Source organism: Chiloscyllium punctatum, chromosome 40 (genome assembly GCF_047496795.1).
Source record: "Chiloscyllium punctatum isolate Juve2018m chromosome 40, sChiPun1.3, whole genome shotgun sequence".
Classification (NCBI taxonomy): Eukaryota; Metazoa; Chordata; class Chondrichthyes; order Orectolobiformes; family Hemiscylliidae; genus Chiloscyllium; species Chiloscyllium punctatum.
The window spans coordinates 44,095,541-44,116,830 of NC_092778.1; the positions used below are offsets into that span (position 1 = coordinate 44,095,541).

The 21,290-nt window shown below is 41.7% G+C and overlaps 1 protein-coding gene across 5 annotated transcripts in view; it reads right to left on the minus strand.

Annotated features, from left to right (window-relative positions):
- The window catches only part of LOC140464531 (CREB-binding protein-like), a 204,739-nt gene that overhangs the window by 79,467 nt on the left and 103,982 nt on the right, over positions 1-21,290 (minus strand). For all 5 annotated transcript variants that reach the window (XM_072559707.1, XM_072559706.1, XM_072559704.1 and 2 more), the window contains exons 11-14: positions 6,170-6,223; positions 3,328-3,452; positions 1,745-1,930; positions 153-572 (exon numbers count right to left, since the gene is read on the minus strand). In XM_072559707.1, the coding sequence (XP_072415808.1) occupies positions 153-572; positions 1,745-1,930; positions 3,328-3,452; positions 6,170-6,223 (785 nt within the window). The remainder of the gene's footprint in view (positions 1-152; positions 573-1,744; positions 1,931-3,327; positions 3,453-6,169; positions 6,224-21,290) is intronic.

The following is a 21,290-nucleotide window of genomic DNA, read 5'->3' on the forward strand; positions in this document are numbered from 1 at the left end:
TTTATGATAACACTCAAATTATTAGGGAATACAGTGATTAAAATATTTTCCAGTGTAGAAAGAAACAAAATTGATTCAATAACTACCACTGGCTAAACTCTCATATTGCTATTGCATAAGCAAGACCTTCATTTGGTTCTAAGACTACTTACTGGAGTGGCAGGCTGAAGTGGCCCAGTAGCCTGCTGCATTGGTTGTGGTGTTGCTACTGTTTGCTGAGATTGTACTGGAGTTGGAGGCCGTGTTGGAGTTTGGGTCCGAGGTGGAGTCTGATTTGGGGTTGTGCTCTGCACTGGAGTTGGCGTTGAGGCTCGCCCTGAGGAGGAAGCTGGAGTGGAGGCCTGAGACTGGGAGGTTGTTGGTTGAGGAGAAGTCATGCTGGATGGGGCTGAGTGCTGGATAGATGGCATACTTCCTGCTGCAGTGACAACAACAGGGGCGGAAACAGATGCTGGAGAAGGAGCTTGCCGAAGAGTTGGCTGAGAAACCGGTGCACAATGCATTTGAGCACTGGGTAGTCCAATCATGCTTACAGAATTGTTCAAAGGAAGTGAAGTGCCAGGTACCTGATTCTGTTCCAAAACACAAGTACAAACATTTCACTAACTCATAAGTACTGTTACTGTAATAATTGAGAAGTTTAAATAGTTAAATTAACTATGTTTTACATGCAAGAGCTTTTAAAAATATAAAAAGCACAATAGCACACAATCAGAAAACTCCAGAGTGGCAACTGTTGTGCACCAGCATACGGACAACATTCTTAATCCTCACCATTTGTCAGCATTCAAGACATTTCAGATTGTTTCTTCAATCATGAGCGTGAAGCATTGAGAAAAGTTTGCAATGAAAGCTATATAAAATTCTGGTTTTCAGAGCTTTTTTTTAATGTGTAAGCAGTGGCATATTGGTAATCTTACTGCACTAATAATCCTGAGACCCTGGAGAAATGCACTGAAATCCCATCATGTGAGCTAATGGAAGTTAAATTCAATTAATTAATTAATTATTGGAATAAAAAGCTAATTTGATAGAACAAAAAAGATACCAAGCAGTCTATTCTGCATTACATATCTTGGATTTTATCTACCCTCTGACAACACACAGCTTTCGTTATAGTCAATGAATTGATGCTGGTTAGTGAGGGGAGAATAAAAAAGAAAGCCAACAAAAGTTCTTTTGTAAACAAGATACCAAGAGAAAGCAAAAATAAGTTTTGAAAGCACACTGTTGAAATTTTAAGGAAAAGCAAACATATAGCATTTCACTGGAACTTAAGGCTTATAGTGACTTGAAACAAAGGTAGAAGTTGCTGGTGAAGCTCAGCATGTCTGGCAGCATCTGTGGAGAGAAAGTAGAGTTCATGTTTCAAGTGTCACTGAACTTGAAATGTTAACTCTGCTTTCTCTCCACAGATGCTGCAGACCTGTCAATGTTTTCCAGATTTATGCTTTTGCTTCAGAACTTCAGCATCCACAATTCTTTGTTTTATAATTGTGATTTGATACTGCCATAAGTACTTAGCTAAAAATGAGTCTAATTAAAAGCACTTAAAACTGAGTTTTAACACTCCCTTTTAAAACCATGGTTGTTTCTACAAAAACAATATGCACTAAATTTATTTAAAAGTACAATGTTACAACACAAGAAAAGTTAAGGAACTACACTTACTGTCTTTTCTTTTATACTCCACCAACAGTACCTGAATTAATAAGTGCACTTGATGTGGTTGTGCTAACTATACCTGATTCATTCCAGACTGGTTTGCTGTTTGAGATATGCCCACATTATTCACATTCATTCCAGCAGAGGCTGCAGAGAACTGGTTCTGGCTCATAAACTGGTTCTGTGGGGAAGACTGACCAATGCTATTGGCGTGCACTCCCAGCATACCCTGGGGCTGTGGCAATCGGGAAGGTGATATTCCCATCTGCAAGAAATTAAACAATATCACAATTCACACTAAGATAAATGAAGAAAAATAAACTGACGTTGCCTTGCATTCATAAAGCATTTTTGACATAGTAGAACTGGATATTTCTCTTCCCACCCTCATCATGTAAAATATATTGGTTTGATGAGAAGATATGACATGAACAATGTTAACTTTCCCTCTGGCATTTTTCCCAGAAGATAGTATTTCTATTAGGAAAACAGGAGTTTAGATAAGAAATTCAATTAGGCCAAGAATTATAAATATGAGACATCAATGATGGCCTGGGGCAATAGGCAGGTCGTTGGATATTATGAAAAGTTAAATGAACTGAAGAATGTGAAGTATGAACTATGAGAAGAGAGTAGGAGAGCATTGGAATAATCAAGCCTGGTGGTGGAGGGATCAATTATTAGGGGACATAGGTCCAAGGTTAAAAGAGATGTGCGAGGCATGTTTTTCACACAAAGTGTGGTGAGTACCTGGAACTTGCTGACAGAGGTAGTGGTGGAAGCAGAGAACAGCAGCATTCAAGAAGCACTTGGATGAATACATGAATAGGAAGGGAATAGAAGGATATGGATCCTGTAAGCGAAGACAGCTTTAGTATGGAAAGACCAAATTCTATCGGCGCAGGCTTAGAGGGCAATAGACCCTGTTCCTATGCCGTAATGCTCTTAGTTCTTTGATGACAAAGCCATGAAGGATGGTGCCATCTGCAGATAGGTGAAGAGTAACATGAAGAACCACACCTAGGGAAAGAAGCATGGTTGAATGGTAGCATCTTATCTTGATGACAACTAATGTTCCTTCCTCAACGAATACAACTTTAAAAAAATGATCGAACACTCTCCTCCAATGTTTTCCAGCTTACTGATGATTTGGTTGGTTGTTACACCTGTCTGCGTGTCAATGCACTTTAAGTTTCAACTGAAAAGCCTTAAACACAAGACCAAGCATGTGACCTTTTATCAGTAAGTTTAATCATGGTTATTGAACCTTGCAGACTATGATAGTGTAAACACAGTTATTTTAGTACAAAAGTAAAGACACAGCCAACATTTAAATACTAAGGACATTTAGGTGCATTGATTAGTACTGGTTTGGAACAGCCTTACTATATGTAGAGGATGGCAAGTAGAAAGACAACAACATGGTCAGGATTCTGAAATACTATATGGCAGGTTTCTTTGATTGCTGTCATGCAGGAGGATTTTACAATTTCTGGAACACTTAACCTTCACTTACATAGGGCTATGACTTGTAAATTTGGCACATGAATGATATTTTTAAAGTGACTTGAGATTTTTTCCTTATGAGCAAATATGTCTGATGTAATGGTGATTTTCTCGCCTCATTAGCAACAAAATGGCTGAATAAAAAAATGTAATTACCGCTGGAATAGATCCCATGTTGCTCATCTGTACAGTATGGTTCATGGGAGGTGTTCCACGTGGTCCCATGGGCCCCTGTGGCATTTGCACATTCCCCAATGCCATGGAACCAAACTGGTTTATACCTGAGAAAACAAACGTATTCTTCTCATTAATTAAGATAGAACTACACTAAATTAATATTTGGAAAATGGGAGGCGCTTTATTATCATAACAACAAAAAAGAACCAAACTAATTCTTTTCAACACACACCAAATTCAGAATCTGGTTCATATTTCCTCAGTGAATCAGTCCACTCCTCCAAAAAATAAACCACTGCCTCTACCCGTACCTTCTCAATTGAATATGGTACGTATCAATGGGTGTCGGGGATATTCTGTTGTCATGAAAGTGTTCATAAACACACACTCTTGTCTGTGATTCTTGCTGATGACCACTCCTTCTAACCCAGCTTACAATCCTTCGTCATTTCCAGGTTTGCTTACTTCAATATTCTCCTATACTCCTCCACACTACCCACGTCCATCAAGCCTGTCCTCACTCATCTACGTGGTGTGCTTTTTCCCACAGTTTGAATTCTCATCTGTGTTCAACTCTTCCCACCATCTCTAACACTCCACAGCCATACAACCTTACTTAAACCATCAACGCCAACTTCTGTGCATATGCCCTTCTTTCAGCTCATCTCTTCCTGTTTTCCCTTCACATACCTTAGGCCTGTCAAAACTCAGACTGTCAAGGAGTAAAGGCAGAAAGGATCAAAGCCAAGTCTTTTTAAAAAAAAAACTTAACAGCTTTCACTTGCAGCGATTATATCCAGTGTGCTTTCTTTTTCTTTCAGTTTGAGCCCACATCTAATACATTTCATGGGCCAAACAGACTCCTTTTGAGACACAAGGCCTCCATGGGTCTACACATGTGCAGGTGACTCCCCCCAAACTCCAACAGAGTATAAACAATACCAAATAGCTATACAATTATCAATCTACACATGGAAATTATCTATCCCAAGACTCACTTCAATCAAATGTTTGGTTATACTTTCTAACCTGTGTATTTATGCTTCATCTTGCAGCTCTAAGAAGAGCTTTCCAAAGAATTTCAATGTTAAAGGCACTCAAAATGCAAGTTGTTATTGTTGAAGGGGAAAGCAGAAGTGTGTACAAAAAATGACATTTCCAATGGAGAGCCCCTGATTAATGGTCAGGAGTAGGAACATATCTTTCCTCTCATTAAATGCAGGGCACAGGGGACAAAAGCATCTCTGTAGTGGAGATAAGTTAACTCATTGGAAAAAAAAGGCTTAAATCCTGGAACCTTAACCAGTTAATCACTGGGTAAACTGATATATTAGGGCAACTGCAAACCCTTTTCCAAAAATAAAAGCCAGTTTGTTTCATTATAGTACTCAAATGTTGGGATCATCAATTGATAGAGGAACTGGATGTAGATTTGAGCGTCCCACAGTTAATGCGAAATAAACAACTATATCTGTTCTGTGGTTACACGGCTCACTGGCCTATTAAAAGAATTTGCCATGTAGTATCTGGAGGTATTACTTTGTATCCATAATGGAGAAGAAAAGGAATTTGCTCTTTACATACTGCTTTTCTTGACTTTAGGGTATTTCAAACATCTACAGTCAATGAAGTACTTTTTGACACACAGTTATTGTCATGATGCAGGATGTGTGGCAGCCAGTTCGTGTGCAGTGAGTTCCCACAAACAGCAATGTAATAGTGACAGTATTTTTGATATTGCTTGAGGGATAAATATTGACCAGGATATCAAGGATAACTCTCTGTCAAGGGACCTTTGATATTCATCTCAGAAAGCAAACAAGTCTTGGTTTTTGACTCATTTGAAAGATGGTACCTCTGAATGTACATCATTCTCTTTGTGCTAGATTGGACTTTTGGTATATATGTGATGCTCAATTCTCTGGAATGGGATTTGAAACCATGAGTATATGACCCAGAGGTAAGAGTTATCACCGAGTCACAATTCATTTTATAATTCCAAACACAAAAAATATTTACCGTAGGGAATGGAGGAAATACAGAGCCAAGGGATATTACTCTGAAGCTCACAAGTTTTCCAAAAGGGGAGAACAGATGAATGATGAAAAAATTAACAGTGGTTAGTGCTGAGTATTTTAAAGAAATTGCAGTAATGAAACACTAACTAAATATTAACTTACACAAGATCCTTCAACTTCACAAGATGTGAGAAATCTTAAACTGTAATGTAAAAACATTATATTTACAAGTTCTCAATCTTCGAACAATTAACAGAAACTAATGCTTTGATTGTTTTTTGTTGGTCACATAAGATTTTGTACCTGTTGAAAATTCAGTGGGCAGGCACTGCAACCAAAAATACCAAAACGCTACATTTTCACCTTCTCTCACAAAGGTAATATGAAGTTTTAACATTGAAGCTAAATGTTAAGGGGCTCTTGTACAGAAGCTCTACGGTCAGATTTGGACAGGCGCATAAAAAGGAAATGTTTAGAGGGAAATGGGCCATACACAGACAAATGGGACAATGACTCTTATAATCATTTCCATAAAATACCCATCCCAGCATGGATCACAGAATCCGAAGGTAGAACTATTTTCTTTCACAAGCGATTAATAAAACACATTTTTAACATTGAGAAGGTGCCATCTACAGGTGCAGAAAAATATTGCCATTAAAGATATACTTTTTCCAGAAACAGTCTGTTATAGGAGTTCTCAGAACATCAAGAAATGGAGTGCTGTGACCCATTTGTTGATTTTAATAAACAATATTTTGTTACTTATTATAAAAGGGAAAAAATATGGAACATTTACTTGCCTTGAGATCCTGGCATTCGATTTATGATCTGATTTGGCATAGACAAAGGTCCATCTTGAAAAAGATAAAATTATTGTAAGAATTATATCTTCTACAAGTTCTCTTACAAAAAGCATTCAGCAGAAGCACTGACTTACTATGTCACTCAAAGTAACCACTAAAACTAATACTTTTAAAATTGATGTAGATACCTTCCAATCCCTTGGACAATTCAAATGATATAGTTAAGTCTACGCAAGGGCAGTATGTAAAAATATGAAAGCCAAACAAAGCTATCAATATGCAGGATATCCAGCTTCCACACAGAGGGTGGGCTCCTTTATGAGAGTAAATCTGATGTGAAGATCCCAAAGTCTGATTTTCAGTGTTTTATCTACAGTAATACATATTCTCCACAGCTGCATTCTATCTTTAAGGATCCCAGTTCCTTCTGATTCATTTGAAAGTACAACTAGACTTATTTCCCCCCAAAAAAGGAATAAATAGTAGGATAAATAGTATTCTCCACACTCTGGCCTCAATGAGAAGATGGTCAGTTAAATTCTCTTTCATTCTTCATTTTTTTTGGACAATGGTGGAACTGGATTAAACAGCACAGGTGACAGGTCATTCTTCAGAAGTGATACTGGAATGGAAGCATATACCATCTACGTTTACTAGATCACTCTGAAGTTCTGTAAAAACATGTTCATTATCTTGTATACATCTGGCAGATATTCAACTGAAAGCTGCTTTAAATCTTTGCAAAATTAGTTCAAGGACTTTTGCTTTATTGACGCTACATACCTGTTGGTGGTGGAACTATACTTCCAAAATTATTTGTACTGAGCATTAAGACAGAAGATTGTTTTCAAAAATGTAATTTGCAATTTTCTGCAAATCTGTTCAGATTTAATTTTATTTTATAGCCCTAGCCACAGTTTGACTGTCAATGTACTGAGTGTCACCAAAGTTTTTTGTGCAAGTAACTCAAAGTAAGGTTCACTTTTACAGGTATTTATATCTACTAAAAAGAAAAATATTTGGGACAAACTCTCAAAATGCATCACTTTACTCTTAGAGCAAAGGGGATATCAGTCATAGCACAAACTTTTGATTGCGAGCAAATGATGAAATTCTCCCCACCTGCCTGAACAAGCGCAGCTCCAATAACTCTCAAGTTTGGCATCACCCAAGACAAAGCAGTTCAGTTGATTAGCATCCACTTTTTCACTCATACACAATGATAGCAGGATCTACAATCCACAAGATACTCTGTAGCGACTTTTCAACACTTCTCTAACAACACCTTCCAAGCCTATGGCACCTCTAACATCTAAATGGACAAGGATAGGACACAGAAGGAATACCATTACCTGTAAGCTCTGCACCAAGCAACACACCATTCTGAACTGGAGCCATGTAGCCATCCCTTTACTATTGTTGGATAAATATCTTGATTCTTCTTATGCATGGCAAAGTACAGCATTGAGCACGTAAGCACAGCACACAGGCTGCAGTTGTTCGTACCACCATCTTTTCAAGGTCAATTAGGGATGGGCAATAAATATTGGTCAAATCGATTGCACCCACATTTCTTGAACCAATGAAAATAAATCAGTAGGAAATGAAGAAAGGACAGGACTGAGAATTACTGTGATGTTCTTTATGCAGGAGTTTTAAGAAAAGTGTTACAGTAGCCAGTGTGTTGCTGACGTCCATGGAATCACAGTTGAGCAAGACACAGCCTTTGGCAATGGAAGAGGAAAAAGATAAAAGATATATCCAATAGCCCACCTTGAGTGCAAGGGTCACTGGAAAGTGAACTGGCTTGGGAGAGGAGAAATGTAGGCTTACAAATCAAGAGGATATAGCAGCTATATGGCTATCGATATCCAGTGTGAGACAGGAAGGGACAGAATGTAAAAAACAGCAGTAAATAGGGTCAAAGGGAGTAAAAATAGTAAAAGGTAAAATTAATGGCTCTTGAATGTGATTATTATTAGAATTAAAATAAATGCACAAAGACAGGTAACAATGTTTGCTCTTAGAGCCATTATGGAGACAGTTGCAAGATAAAGAAAACTGGGAACTAAATATTCAGGGTTTGTAACTTTTCGAAAGGATAAGCAGGAAGAAAAGGTTGGTGGGGTAGTATTGTTAGTAGGGGATGGAATAAGCAAGAAATGATCTCGGACCAGAAGTTGCGCAATCCATTTGGACGGACGAGAGATCACATTTGGAATGAGATACAGTCCTAGTGAGTATATAGTTCGGGGAATTTGGAGGCAACTGGGAGTTGGTACAGAGGGGAAGAGGTGTTTCTTGCGAAGAGGAGAAAGGGAAATGTGCCTGTAATTGGTGATAGCATTGTCAGCAGACTGGACACTCTTCTCTATAGCCAGGAATGAAAGTCCCAAAGGCTATGTGGCCTGCTTGGTGTCCACATTTAAGACATCTAATCTGGGCTGCAGAGGAACCTGGGAGTGGAAGGGCAAAGATCCAGTTGTTGTGGTCCACATATATACCATGATATGTAGAAAGAGGAAAGAGGTTCTGCTGAGGGAATATCAGTCGCTAGGGGCTAAATTAAAAAGCAGAACCAAAAAGGTAATAATTACAATTTACTATCTAAGCCACAAACTAAATAGCACAGGATTAATAAGATTAAAGAGGGAAATGCATTGCTCAAACATTGGTGTGGGAGAATTCATGGGACATTGACACCACTACTGGGGAAGGAGGAAAGGAGTTATTCTTTTGGGACAAGCTCCACTGAATCATGCTGGGACCAGAATCCAGTTAATTACATTCCTCGAGCTGTGGATAGGGTTTTAAACTAAACAGTGTTTTTTTGGTGGTGGTGGGGGCTGGGGTTAGCTGCATGGGAAACTATGGAAAAGTTAAAGTAGTTGGGCAGGGATGCTTTGCAGAAGTTGTTCAAGTTTCCACACCAAGTAATGAGAGAGCACATGGAAAGGCTCAGACATTTAACTTTGGACACAGCAGATGTCTGGAGGGGGGGGGGGGGGGGGGGGGGGGGGAGAGGCGTCATAACAGGACTGAAGGTGTTGTACATAATATGTGTGCTGTGTGCAGTATGCAACACAAGGTAAATGAACCTGTAGCAGTTTTAAATTGGTAAATGTGATGCTGTAGGTATCAAAAATCTGGCTACAAGGGATCAGGGCTGGGTACTAAATACTGAACGATGCACACCCTATCGAAAGAACATGTAGATGGACAGAGGGCTGGGACTGCAACGTTCGCAAGAAATGAAATTAAATTCATAGCAAGAAGGGATTATAAATTCCGAAGGCATAGAATCTGTGTATGTAGAGTAGAGGAACATAAAAGAAAAAAGACACTAATAGGAATTATGAAAGTCCTCCTGGCAGTAGTCACTATGTGGGAAATAGATCAGGAAATAGAAAAGGCATGTAAGAAAGACATTATTACAATAATCATGGGGGACTTCAACATATAAGTGGACTGGGAAAATATGGTTGGTAGCAGATCCCAAGAAAACAAATTTGTGGCATGTCTATGAGATATTTATTTTGGTGCAGCTTATGGTAGAGCCCACTAGGGAACAGGCAATTCTGTATTTAGTGATGTCTAATGAAGCAGACTTGATTAAGGAGATGAAAGGTGAAGGAACTCCTAGGAGGTAGTAACCATAATAATAATAGAATGTATCCTGCAGTTTGAGAGAGAGAAGCTGGAATCAGATGTAATGGTATTACAACTGAGTAAAAGGTAATTACAAAACCATGAGGGAGGAACTGACAAGAGTTGAGTAGAAAGAGTCTGGCAGAGAAGACAATGGAACAGCAATGGCAGGAGTTTCTGGGGGTAATTCGGGAGGCACACCAGAAATTCATTCCAAGGTAGAAACAAAATACTAAAGGGAAGATGAGGCAACAATGGCTGACAAAGGAAGTGAGGGACAGCATAAAAAGCAAACCAATAAAAAAGTATACATAGTAGTACAAGATTAGTGGGAAGCCTTTAAAAACAAGCAGAGGTCAACTAAAAAAAAAGCAATGAGTGGGGGAAGATGAAATATGATGGCAAGCTAGCCTGTAATGTACAAGAGGATTGCAAGAGTATTTTTACCTATGTATAAAGTAAGGAAGAGACAAGTGTGGACATTGAATTGCTGGAATAGAGGCCTGAGAAGTAGTAAGGGGGAACAAAGAAATGGTTGAGGACCTGAACAGGCATTTTGCGTCAGTTTTTGTGGTGGAAGCCTCGAAAGGTCTGCCAGAACTTCAAGAATCAGGGGCAGGAGTGTGTGTAGTGGTGATCACTAAAGGAGGTGGTGCTGGGGAAGCTGAAAGAGCTGAAGGTAAATAACCCACCTGGATCAGGTGGACTGTACTCCAGGGTTCTGAAGGAGAGAGCGGAAGAGATTGTGCAGGCATTGATGGTGATCTTTCAGGAATCAGCACTTTGGAAAATGGATAATGTAACGCCTTTGTTTTAAAAGGAAAGGAGACAGAAGACGGGAAATTAAAGATCATGGAGGCTAACTTTGGTCGATGGTAAGATTTTAGTGTCCAATATTAATGATGACATTTGGGAATACTTGGTAAAATAAAATAAAGAAAAATAGGTCTAAGTCAGCATGGCTTTGTCAAATGGAGGTCATGCCTGACAAATCTGTTAGAATTCAGTGAGGTGGGAATGAACAAAGGAGAGCAAGTGGATGTGATCTATTTGGATTTCCAGAAGGTCTTTAACAAGATACTGCACAGGAAGCTATTAAGTAAAATAAGAGCCTCTGGTGTGAGGGGCAAGATATTGGCATGGATAGAGGATTTGCGCTCTGGTTGAAGGCACACAGTGGGAAGAAAGGGATCTTTTTCAGAATGGCTGCTGATACATAGTGGGATTGCGCAGCAGTCAGTGTTGGGATCACAACTATTCATGTTATACATTAATGATCTGGACGAAAGAATTGAGGGCATTGTTGCTAAGTCTGCAGATGACACAAAAGATAAGGTAGCATTTAGAAAGCTGAGAGGCAGGAGGCGGACTTGGACAGGTTAGGTGAGTGGCCAAAGGAGTGGCAAATGGAACATAATGTGGGAAAGTGAGAAGTTATGCACTTTGGTAGCAAGAATAGAGGCATAGATTTCCAAATGGGGAAAAGCTTCGGAAATATGAAGCACAAAGGGACATTGGAGTCCTAGCACAGGATTCTCTCAAGGTTAACATGTAGGTTCAGATAGCAATTAGGAAGACAAAAACATGTTTAGATTAGCTTACTTACAGTGTGGAAACAGGCCCTTCAGCCCAACAAGTTCACACTGACCCGCCGAAGCGCAAACCAACCAGGCCCATTTCCTTACATTTACCCCTTCACCTAACACTACCTAACAACTTAGCATGGCCAATTCACCTAACCTGCACATCTTTGGATTGTGGGAGGAAACCGGAGCACCCGGAGGAAACCCATGCAGACACGGGGAGAATGTGCAAACTCCACACAGTCAGTCACCTGAGGTGGGAACTGAACCCGGGTCTCTGGCGCTGCGAGGCAGCAGTGCTAACCATTGTGCCAGAGTTATGGTATAACAGCAGAGGTGTACTGCTGAGACTGGATATGGCTCTGGTCAGAAACACAAACAAAAGAAGATGTGGAAAAGTTTAGCAGGTCTGACAGCATCTGTGAAGAGAAATCAGGGTTAACGTTTTGGGTCCGGTGACCCATCCTCAGAACCAAGGACCTTTCCGTGGAAGGGTTAGCAGAACGGAAATGTTAACTCTTATTTCTCTTCACAGATGCTGTCAGACCTGCTAAACTTTTCCAGCAACTTTTGTTTTTGCTTCTGATTTACAGCATCCACAGTTCTTTCAGTTTTATTTAGTATTTAACTCTCTGCCACTTCTCTTCTAAGCATGCATACCTTGAAGTTCTACTTCTCTCTTCGACATAATTTCCAACCTTTTTTCTTAGACACTGACATTAATTTCATAGTCACTCCTGGTGTCTGACCAAGTATTTACTAAAACTCATTTACATCGCCATATTACTTTCCTCAGTGACTGCCTCCAGCTCAGGCTCACCCCACATGGATTCCAATTGAAGTTTCATCCCTTGTGATTTGAATCCACCCAGGATCACAGGTACCTTCTTGATGTTTAAAGTTCCACAGACAGCTGCTCTCGCTGCATCCTCAATGCCATGGGGTGTCACATGTGCACACTCGACTTTTATTTCACAGCATTTCAACATGCTGGCTCAGGGTTGCACCACTCCGCAGTTCCACTTTATCCTCCAGCTCATTTGCTGTGCTAATAAGAAACTTTTCCTTTCAGGCATCAAGGCCTAAGATGCAACCACTCAGATACCATGGCTCTCTGGAATCTTACTCCCTTCCTCTTCACTCTAACTTCATCCCCTCCCCCAACACTGGATAAAAGCAAATTACTGCGGATGCTGGAATCTGAAACCAAAAGAGAAAATGCTGGAAAATCTCAGTAGGTCTGGCAGCATCTGTAAGGAGAGAAAAGAGCTGATGTTTCAAGTTGACAAAGGGTCAGTTAGACTCGAAACGTCAGCTCTTTTCTCCCCTCCCCCAACACTACTTCCGGTCAGGTATTCACCATCCCTCCTAACCTCCCCCCTCTGATGCTGAATGTTCTGTATTCAGCAGAAGTCTCAGCTTTATCCCTCTGCATCCCCACCTTAACGAATTTCGGGCATGACATGACATCAAACTCTTCTTCCGTCATCTTTGCTTCCATGCCCATTTGTTTAGACAAGAGTCCTCTCCCCAACCCACAGACCCCTTCGCACAGCTCCAACACTCCCCCCTTCACCTAGACAACTCCTTCTGGCATTTACCTGCACTCCATCAGTTCGTTGAGGACTCTCAATGTGACATGGGTTACCTCAATTTCTACTCCACCCTCACCCAATCTGCCCTTTCTCCCTCCAAAATGACTGCACTCCATGTGCTTAGATCTAACCCTGACTTTGTTATTGGACCTGCCAATAGGAGTGGTGCTATCTTCGTCTGGTGTACTGACCTCTACATTGCAGAGGCTGAGCGCCAGCTCTCAGGTACCTCCTGTGATCTTCCCCGGACCATGAACCCACTATGGTAATTAGGTCATTGTATCAACTATGGTCACCGACTCACTTCATCTGGGGACCTCTCCCTGACTCCAAGGTGACATTCCTCAGCACTGCATAGCTCGCTTCTGCCTCCTTCTGAAAATTCACAAACAGACTGCCAGGCAGACCATTGTTTCTGCTTTTTCTTGCCCCACAGAACTCATCTCTTCCTACCCTGACTCAGTCTTTTCTCCCCGGTCCAGTCCCTGTTCACATACATCTGTGATTCCTTGAACACTCTATGCCAGTTTTAGAATTTCCAGTTTGCAGGCTCCAGCCGCCTTCTGTTTAGCATAGATGTGCAATGCCTTTATACACCTATACCCCATGAGGATAGTGTCAGGGTTCTTTGCTTCTTCTTGGAGAAAGGCCTGAATCGACCCCACCCACCACTACCCTTCTCCACTTAGCTGATCTCATCCTCACCTTCTCTTTTAACTCTTCTTATTTTCTTCAGGTCAGAACGGCAGCCATGGGTACCTGTATGGCCCCAGTTATGCCTGGCTGTTTGCTGGGTGCATGGAACACTCCTTGTTCCAGTCCTATTCTGGCCCCCACCCACAACTCTTTCTCCGATAAGCTGATGATATTATCGGTGCTGCTTTCCTCTCTCGTCCGGAATTGGAAAAGTTAATCAATTTCACTTCCAATTTCCAACTCCTCCCTTCCCTTCCTTGACAACTGTTTCCATTTCTGGGGATAGACTTGCCACTAATATCCACTATAAACCCACACTCTCCCACAGGTACCTGGACTAAACATCGTTGCATCCTGCTTCTTGTAAAGACTCCATTCCGTTCTCTCTGTTCCTTCGTCTCTGTCACATTTGTTAAAGTTAGCCTCAGGAGAACATGAAAACCCCGAAATGTCCACCTTCTTCCTCAACTGAGGATTCCCCAACACCATTGCTGACAGGGCCCTCAACCATGTCTCACTCATCTCCTGCACTTCTGTCCTCACCTGCTCTCTTGCCTCCCACAACAGTAACAGGGTTCCTCTTGTCCTTATCAATCATTCCATCAGCATTCACATCCAGAAGATCAACTGCCAATTTCTGCCAAATACAGTGAGATGCCACCACCAGACACATTTTTCCCTCTCCTTCCTTGTCTGCCTTCTGCAGGGACTGTTCCTTCTGGAATATCCTGGTCCACTCTTCCTTCACTCCCAACACATTCCCACAGCACCTTTCACTGCAACTGCCTGAAGTGTAACACCTGCCCATTTATCTCCTCTGTTCTCAGTATCCAAGGGCCCAAACATAGGTGAAGTAGCACTTTACCTGCAGTTCTCACAATTTAATCTACTGCATTCGTTGCTCACCATGTGGTCTCCTCTACATTGGTGAAACGAAGCAGAGACTGGGTGACCACTTCACAGAATACCGACACTCTGCCTTCAAAAAAGTCCGTGAGCTTCCAGTTGCTTGCCACTTTAACACACCACCCGGTTGCCTGGACAACATCTCTGTCTCAGGCTTGTTATAGTGTTCCAGTGAAGGTCAGCACAAGTCAGAGATGTATAGCATGGAAACTGACCCTTCGTTTCAATTAGTCCATGCTGACCAAATACCCCAACCTAATCTAGTCCCATTTGCCAGCACTTGGTCCACTCTGTCTAGTTAACCTATCCATGCCCTTTCATGATTTTGTAAACCTCTATAAAGGTCACCCCTCAGCCTCCGCGCTCCAGGGAAAACAGTCCTAGTCTGTTCAGCCTCTCCCTGTAACTCAGATCCTCCAACCCTGGCAACATCTTTATAAATCTTTTCTGAACCCTTTCAAGTTTCACAACATGTTTCCCATAGGAAGGAGACCAGAATTGCATGCAATATTCCAACAGTGGCCTAACTAATGTCTTACACAGCAGCATGATCTCCCAATGCCTGTACTCAATACGTTGACCTATAAAGGAAAGCATACCAAATGCCTTCTTCGCTATCCCATCTACCTGCGACTCCACTTTCAAGGAGCTATGAACCTGCACTCCAAGGTCTCTTTGTTCAGCAACATTCCCTAGGACCTTACCGTTAAGTGTATGAGTACTGCTAAGATTTGCTTTCTCAAAATGCAGCACCTCGCATTTATCTGAATTAAACTCCATCTGCCACTTCTCGACCCATTGGCCCATCTAATCAAAATGCTGTTGTAATCGGAGGTAACCTTCTTCACTGTCCACTACACCTCCAATTTTGGTGTCATCTGCAAACTTACTAACTATACCTCTTATAGAGTCAGAGATGTACAGCATGGAAATAGACCCTTCAGTCCAACCTGTCCATGCCGACCAGATATCCTAACCCAATCTAGTCCCACCTGCCAGCACCTGGCCCATATCCCTCCAAACCCTTCCTATTCACATACCCATCCAAATGCCTCTTTAATGTTGCAATAGTACCAGCCTCCACCACTTCCTCTGGCAGCTCATTCTATACACGTATCACCCTCGGTAAAAAAGTTGCCCCTTAGATCTCTTTCCCCTCTCACCCTAAACCTATGCCCTCTAGTTCTGGACTCCCCAACCCCAGGGAAAAGTCTTTGTCTATTTATCCTATCCATGCCCCTCAAAATTTTGTAAACCTCACCCCTCAGCCTCCGACGCTCCAGGGAAAACAACCCCAGCTGTTCAGCCCCTCCCTGTAGCTCAAATCCTCCAACCCTGGCAACAAACTTGTAAATCATGCAAATCATTTATGTAAATGACAAAAAGTAGAGGACCCAGCACCGATCCTTGTGGCACTCCACTGGTCACAGGCCTCCAGTCTGAAAAACAACCCTCCACCACCACCCTCTGTCTTCTACCTTTGAGCCAGTTCTGTATCCAAATAGCCACTTCTCCCTGTATCCCATGAGATCTAATCTTGCTTACCAGTCTCCCATGGGGAACTTTGCCAAACGCCTTACTGAAGTCCATATAGATCACATCTACTGCTCTACCCTCATCAATTCTTTTTGTTACTTAAAAAAAACTCAATCAAGTTTGTGAGACATGATTTCCCACACACAAAGCCATGTTGACTATCCCTAATCAGTCCGTGCCTTTCCAAATACATGAACATCCTGTCCCTTACGATTCCCTCCAATAACATGCCCACCACTGACATCAGGCTCACTGGTCCCTACCACCCTTCTTAAACAGTGGCACCATGTTAGCCAACCACCTCACCTGTGACTATCGATGATACAAATATCTCAGCAAAAGTCCCAGCAATTACTTCTCTAGCTTCCCACAGAGTTCTAGGCTACACCAGGTCCTGAGGATGTATCCACTTTTATGCGTTTCAAGGCATCCAGCACTGCCTCCTCTGTAGTATAAACATTTTGCAAGATGTCACCATCTATTTCTCTACTTTCTATATCTTCCATATCCTTTTCCACAGTAAACACTGATGCAAAATACTCATTTAGTATCTCTCCCATCACCTATGGCTCCAAACAAAGGCTGCCTTGCTGATTTTAAGGGGCCCTACTCTCTCCCTAGTTACGATTTTGTCCTTAAATGTATTTATAAAAACCCTTTGGATTCTCCTTAATTCTATTTGCCAAAGCTATCTCATGTCCCCCTTTTGCCCTCCTGATTTCCCTCTTAAGTATAATCTTCTAAGGATTCACTTGACCTATACCTAACACATGCTTCCTTCTTTTTCTTAACCAAACCCTCAATTTCTCTTGTCATCCAGCATTTCTTACACCTACTAGCCTTTCCTTTCACCCCAACAGGAATATACTTTCTCTGGATTCTTGTTATCTCATTTCTGAAGGCTTCCCATTTTCCAGTCACTCCTTTACCTGTGAACATCTGCCCACAATCAGTGTTTGAAAGTTTTTGCCTCCTACTGTCAAAATTGGCCTTTCTCCAATTTAGAACTTCAACTTTTAGATCTGGTCTATCCTTTTCCATCACTATTTTAAATCTAATAGAATTATGGTCGCTGGCCCTAAAGTGCTCCCCCTCTGAAAACTCAGTCACCTGCCCTGCCTTATTTCTCAAGAGTAGGTCAAGTATTGCACCTTCTCTAGTACATACATTCACATACTGAATCAGAAAACTTTCTTGCATACACTTAACAAATTCCTCTCCATTCCTTCACACTACGGCAGTCCCAGTCGACGTTTGGAAAGTTAAAATCCCCTACCATAACTACCCTATTATTCTTACAGAAAGATGAGATCTCCTTACAAGTTTGTTTCTCAATTTCCCTCTGACTATTAGGGGGTCTATAATACAATCCCAATAAGGTGATCATCCCTTTCTTATCTCAGTTCCACCCAAATAACTTCCCTGGATGTATTTCCGGGAATATCCTTCAGTACAGCAATAATGCTATCCCTTATCAAAAACGCCACTCCCCTCCTCTCTTGCCTCCCTTGCTATCCTTCCTGTAGCCTGGAACATTAAGCTACCAGTCCTGCCCATCCCTAAGCCATGTTTCTGTAACTGCTATGATATCCCAGTCCCATGTTCGTAACCATGCCCGGAGTATATCTGCCTTTCCTGTTAGGCCCCTTGCATTGAAATAATTTATTAGTCCTAACTTGTCCCTGCCTGCCCTGACTGTTTGACTCACTTCTGCTCTCAAATGCATCAGTCTCAGATTGATCTCTTTCCTCACTATCTCCCTGGGTCCCACCACCACCCCCCTCCCTCCCCCACCTTACTAGATTAAATCCTCCTGAGCAGTTCTAGCAAATCTCCCTGCCAGTATATTAGTCCCCTTCCAATTTAGGTGCAATCCGTCCTTCTTGTACAGGTCACTTCTACCCCAAAAGAGATTCCAATGATCCAAAAATGAGAATCCTCCTCCTATACGAACTAGAGGGCATAGGTTTAGGGTGAGAGGGGAATATATAAAAGAGACTTAAGGGGCAACGTTTTCATACTGGGGTGGTACATGTAGGGAATGAGCTGTCAGAGGAAGTGGTGGAGACTGGTACAATTGCAACATTTAAAAGGCATTTGGATGGGTATATGAATAGGAAGGGTTTGGAGGGATATGGGCCGGGTGCTGGCGAGGTGGGACTAGATTGGGTTGGGATATCTGGTCGGCATAGACGGGTCAGACCGAAGGGTCTGTTTCCGTCCTGTACATCTCTATGACGAAACCCTTCCTCTTCATATACTCATCCAGATGCCTTTTAAATGTTGCAATTGTACCAACCTCCACCACTTCCTCTGACATCCCATTCCATTCATGCACCACACACTGCGTGAAAAAGTTGCCCGTTAGGTCTCTTTTATATCTTTCCCCTCTCATCCTAAACCTATGCCCTCTAGTTGTGGACTCCCCCACCCCAGGGAAAAGACTTTGTCTCTTTATCCTATCCATGCCCCTCATGATTTTGTAAACTTCTATGAGGTCACCCCTCAGCTTTCGATGCTCCAAGGAAAAGAGTACCAGCCTATTCAATCTCTTCCTATAGCTCCAATTTAGAACTTCAACTTTTAGAAATGGTCTATCCTTTTCCATCACTATTTTAAATCTAATAGAATTATGGCCGCTAGCCCCAAAGTGCTCCCCCTATGAAAACTCAGTCACCTGCCCTGCCTTATTTCCAACCTGGCAACATCCTCATAAATCTTTTCTGAATCCTTTCAAGTTTCACAACATCCTTCCAATAGGAAGGAGACCAGAATTCCACGCAATATTCCAAAAGTGGCCTAACCAGTGTCCTGTAGTGCTGCAACTTGACCTCCCAACTCCTGTACTCAATACTCTGACCAATAAAGCAAAGCATTCCAAATGCCTTCTTCACTAACCTATCTACCTGCGACTCCACTTTCAAGGAGTTATGAACCTGCGCTCCAAGGACTTTGTTCAGCAACACTCCCTTGGACCTTACCATTAAATGTCTAAGTTCTGCTCTGACAAGCTGGAACAACACCTCATTTTCCACTTGGGGACACTACAGCTTTCCAGACTCAAAATTGAGTTCAATAACTTTAGGGTTTGAACTCTATGTCTTAGCCCCTACCCCACACACCAGGCCTTGTTATCACATAGTTTGCTATTACACAGGACCTATTTTTAGCTACTAACAGTCTCCATTAAGAGCTATTCACCCTCCAGCCAGATCATTATCCACTCCTTTGTGTGTCCAACTGTTCTTCTGTTTCTCTGGGTTCTCTCCCCACTTATCATGAACTCTTTACCCTTTCCAACCCTATCTTCTGCATAAAAACCTACATTTCCCTAGCTGCCATCCATTCTGAGGGTCACTGGACTGGAAATGTTAAATTTGATTTCTCCCCACAGATACTCCCAGACCTGCCGAGCTTTTCCAGCAATTTGTTTATGTTTCTGATTTCCAGCATCCTCAGTTCCTTCCGTTTTTATAGATAGGTTCTTGATTAATACAGGGATCAAGGGTTCTGGGGAGAAGGCAGAAGAATGGGATTGAGAAACAGTGCCCATGATCGAATGATGGAGCAGACTCGATGAACCGAGTGGCCTAATTCTGCTCCCGCATCTTATTGTCTATTGAAGATAAGAAATAACATCGAATGAAGAGACTGGTAGGAATAGTATACAGGTGCTCTAAATGGTAGTTATTCAGTAGCACAGAGAATAAAAGCCACAATGAGAGCACGTCAAGAAAAGCAGAACATTAATTAGTAGTCATACAGAGAGGGATAGCCAGATTGGCAGCAATAGCCATGAGGAAGAATTCACAGTGTGTTCGAGACAGTTTCCTAAAACAATAGAACCAGGAATCATACAATTGTGGATCTGGTGATGGAGAAAGGAGCAGGTTTTAAAAGTGATGTCAGAGTAAAAGATCCCTTCAGAAACAGTTACCTTAATGTGGCAGAATTTAGTGTTCAGTTTGAAAGGGAGGGAACGTGGGTGAAAACGGAATAAGGTTTGAGCTAGCTGGAATGGACTGAGAAAAAAGTTTAGCAGCAAAGACTAAACAAAGGCTGAGGAACAAGAGCAAGCATTTAAGAAAATAGTTTGTGGCTCACAGCAAAGGTTATCCGAGTGAGAAAGGAGGATTCTCTGAAGGTGACAAGGCAATTATTATTAACAAGTTAAAGAGAGCATGAAGTTGTAAGACGAGGGCTCTCTTGGCACAATAGTAGCATCCCTACCCTTGGACCGGGAGGCCAGAGTCCAATTCCCACCTGTTCCAAAAGGTCAGCGTCATACGGTTTTACATCATGGAAACAGACTCTTCGGTCCTACATATCCATGCTGACAAGATATCTTAAACGGATCTAGTCCCATTTATCAGCATTTTCCCCATTTCCCTCTAAACCCTTCCTATTCATGTACTCATCCAGATGCCTTTCAAATGTTGTAATTGTACCAGCTTCTACCACTTCCTTTGGCAGCTCACTCCATACAGACACCACCCAATGTGTGAAAATGTTGTCCTTCTTGTGCGTAATAACATCTCTGAACAGGTTGCTTAGAAAAATAGTTCATTTTTTCTAATTGTAAGGCAAAAACATACAATGTATCAAAGATCTGTGGTAAGTCAGGATTATGAAAGGGTTAAGAAAAGAAAACGATAACCAAAAAAAAAGCTAAGATATCTTTTGAAGTTAACTTTCAAGTAATAACAAGACAGATGGTCTGAACTTCTTTAATTATAAGAATGTAAAAAACGAATAGAGAACCAAAGCTAACATAAGCCCTTTAGAGAATGAAGTGGGGCAAATAATGGGGATGCAGGAAAGGCAGTATCTTCACAGCAGAAGACACTAATAGCATTAAAAGATTACTAAACAACTAAGTAGTAAAGGAGGAAAGGCAATAAACACAACAACTATTGCTTAGAGAAAAAGTGCTAGTGATAGGGCGGCACGGTGGCTCAGAGGTTAGCACTGCTACCTCACAGCACCAGGGTCCCAGGTTCAATTCCAGCCTTGGGTGACTGTCTGTGTAGAGTTTGCACAATCTCCCCGTGTCTGCATGGGTTCCTAAGGATGCTCCGGTTTCCTCCCACAAGTCCAAAGATGTGCAGTTCAGGTGAATTGGCCATGCTAAATTGCCTATAGTGTTAGCCAGAG